The sequence below is a fragment of the Nanorana parkeri genome, unplaced genomic scaffold (genome assembly GCF_000935625.1).
Source record: "Nanorana parkeri isolate BGI_ZX_2015 unplaced genomic scaffold, ASM93562v1 scaffold802, whole genome shotgun sequence".
NCBI classification, from domain to species: domain Eukaryota; kingdom Metazoa; phylum Chordata; class Amphibia; order Anura; family Dicroglossidae; genus Nanorana; species Nanorana parkeri.
Genome location: NW_017307070.1, coordinates 196,285 through 199,524, shown reverse-complemented (window position 1 = coordinate 199,524; position 3,240 = coordinate 196,285). Strand labels below are relative to the sequence as shown.

At 46.1% G+C, this 3,240-nt stretch overlaps 1 protein-coding gene across 1 annotated transcript in view; it reads left to right on the top strand.

Moving 5' to 3' along the window:
- Window positions 1-972: 972 nt before the first annotated feature.
- Window positions 973-3,240, top strand: part of LOC108794011 (pulmonary surfactant-associated protein C-like) — a 10,677-nt gene continuing 8,409 nt past the window's right edge. Inside the window, exon 1 of the mRNA XM_018564972.1 lies at window positions 973-984. Within this exon, the coding sequence (XP_018420474.1) occupies window positions 973-984 (12 nt within the window). The remainder of the gene's footprint in view (window positions 985-3,240) is intronic.

Genomic DNA, 3,240 nt, shown 5'->3' with positions numbered 1-3,240 from the left:
TGGATGAATGGACATATGGATGAATGGACATATGGATGAATGGACATATGGATGGATGGACGGACATATGGATGGATGGACATATGGATGGATGGATATATGGATGGATGAATGGATGGATGGACATATGGATGGATGGACGGACATATGGATGGATGGACATATGGATGGATGGACATATGGATGGATATATGGATGGATGGATGAATGGATGGATGGATGGATGAATGGATGGATGAATGGATGGACGGACATATGGATGAATGGATGGACGGACATATGGATGGATGGATGGATGGATGGACATATGGATGGATGGACATATGGATGGATGGACATATGGATGGATGGATATATGGATCAACATATGGATGGATAGATGAATGGATGGATGGATGGATGGACGGACATATGGATGAATGGATGGATGGACATATGGATGGATGGACATATGGATGGACATATGGATGGATGGATGGATGGACGGACATATGGATGGATGGATGGATGGATGAATGGATGGATGGATGGATGGATGGATGGATGGACATATGGATGGATGGATGGACATCTGGATGGGTGGGTGGAGTGACAGGAACATATTTAGGCCAGTGAATGACACAATTGATAAAACATTGCTTAACCTCTTTGTGAAATTCTGGGTTCTCCGCACACCTGACGGATCTACATGCAGATATTCCAAAGGACTGTAAATGATCGGACTGCCGATCCTCCGCCGATGGGCAGATACGAGCCATGCGGGGACACTTGGGGAACCAGCTGGCGATGGTGTAATGTCATTAACCTCCCTAATTATCTCCAGCATGCCTGGACCTGCTGAGGCGGGCGATGTCACCCGGCGTATATTTAGAGCGTCACACACATAGGTGCAGCACATCCCACCCAGAGTGTGTCAGAGCAGATCACCCCGACCTGTAAAACCGTACAGGAGAGACACCATACAGACCGACAATGCAGACCAAGGTAGGACCATGCCAGGCACTGGCAAACGCATGCCGGACTGTGCCAGGGACTGCGTTATACACATACAACCTAGACTGTGCTAGAAAGTGTCCTATGGAGGAACCGGTAGGGCTCTGCCATCAGGGACTGTTCGGTATATAAACAGGTTGGACTATACCAAACATTGTTTTGTACGTGTGCAGGCTGAGCTATACCAGGGACTGTTCTGTACGTGTGCAGGCTGGGCTTTACCAGGGACTGTTCTGTACGTGTGCAGGCTGAGCTATACCAGGGACTGTTCTGTACATATAGAGGCTGAGCTATACCAGGGACTGTTCTGTACGTGTGCAGGCTGAGCTATACCAGGGACTGTTCTGTACATATAGAGGCTGAGCTATCCCAGGGACTGTTCTGTACATATAGAGGCTGAGCTATACCAGGGACTGTTCTGTACATATAGAGGCTGAGCTATACCAGGGACTGTTCTGTGCATACAGAGGCTGAGCTATCCCAGGGACTGTTCTGTACATATAGAGGCTGAGCTATACCAGGGACTGTTCTGTACATATAGAGGCTGAGCTATCCCAGGGACTGTTCTGTACATATAGAGGCTGAGCTATACCAGGGACTGTTCTGTACATATAGAGGCTGAGCTATACCAGGGACTGTTCTGTACATATAGAGGCTGAGCTATACCAGGGACTGTTCTGTGCATACAGAGGCTGAGCTATCCCAGGGACTGTTCTGTACATATAGAGGCTGAGCTATACCAGGGACTGTTCTGAACATGCGTAGGTTGGGATATACCAGGGACTGTTCTGTACATGTGCAGCCTGGGATATACCAGGGACTGTTCTGTACATGTGCAGGCTGGGCTATACCAGGGACTGTTCTGTACATGTGTAGGCTGGGCTATACCAGGGACTGTTCTGTACATATAGAGGCTGAGCTATCCCAGGGACTGTTCTGTACATATAGAAGCTGAGCTATACCAGGGACTGTTCTGTACATATAGAGGCGGAGCTATACCAGGGACTGTTCTGAACATGCGTAGGTTGGGATATACCAGGGACTGTTCTGTACATGTGCAGGCTAAGCTATCCCAGGGACTGTTCTGTACATATAGAAGCTGAGCTATACCAGGGACTGTTCTGTACATATAGAAGCTAAGCTATCCCAGGGACTGTTCTGTACATATAGAAGCTGAGCTATACCAGGGACTGTTCTGTACATATAGAAGCTAAGCTATCCCAGGGACTGTTCTGTACATATAGAAGCTGAGCTATACCAGGGACTGTTCTGTACATATAGAAGCTAAGCTATCCCAGGGACTGTTCTGTACATATAGAAGCTGAGCTATACCAGGGACTGTTCTGTACATATAGAAGCTAAGCTATCCCAGGGACTGTTCTGTACATATAGAAGCTGAGCTATACCAGGGACTGTTCTGTACATATAGAAGCTAAGCTATCCCAGGGACTGTTCTGTACATATAGAAGCTGAGCTATACCAGGGACTGTTCTGTACATATAGAAGCTAAGCTATCCCAGGGACTGTTCTGTACATATAGAAGCTGAGCTATACCAGGGACTGTTCTGTACATATAGAAGCTAAGCTATCCCAGGGACTGTTCTGTACATATAGAGGCTGAGCTATACCAGGGACTGTTCTGTACGTGTGCAGGCTGGGCTATACCAGGGACTGTTCTGTACATATAGAAGCTAAGCTATCCCAGGGACTGTTCTGTACATGTGCAGGCTGAACTATACCAGGGACTGTTCTGTACATGTGCAGGCTGAACTATACCAGGGACTGTTCTGTATAAAGGGTGGACTATGACAGGTTTGTGTTTAATACAAATTCAGGCAGGACTATAATAGGGACTGTTCTGTAGGCATGTAGGAAGAACTATATCAGGGACTGTTGTATCCATATACCAAGAGGACTGTGCCAGGAACTGTTATGTATGGTTTAAAAAAAAAAAACTATACCAGGGACTATGATATATATAGATACAGGTAGAACTATGTCAGGGACTGTGGATATATGGAGACAGGTAGGACTATACTGGAGACTGTGATACAAGTTGGGCTATACTATATGAGCTGTGATATATATATAGATACATGTAGGACTATACCATGGACTGTGATACATAGATATAAGTAGTAGGGACTGTTCTATATACAGTAGATTCTAGGAGGAATACACTGAAGGACATTCCGGGTGGAATATGAATCTGTATTGTCACTTTTTGTTGTAAGAAGGATTTCCAGG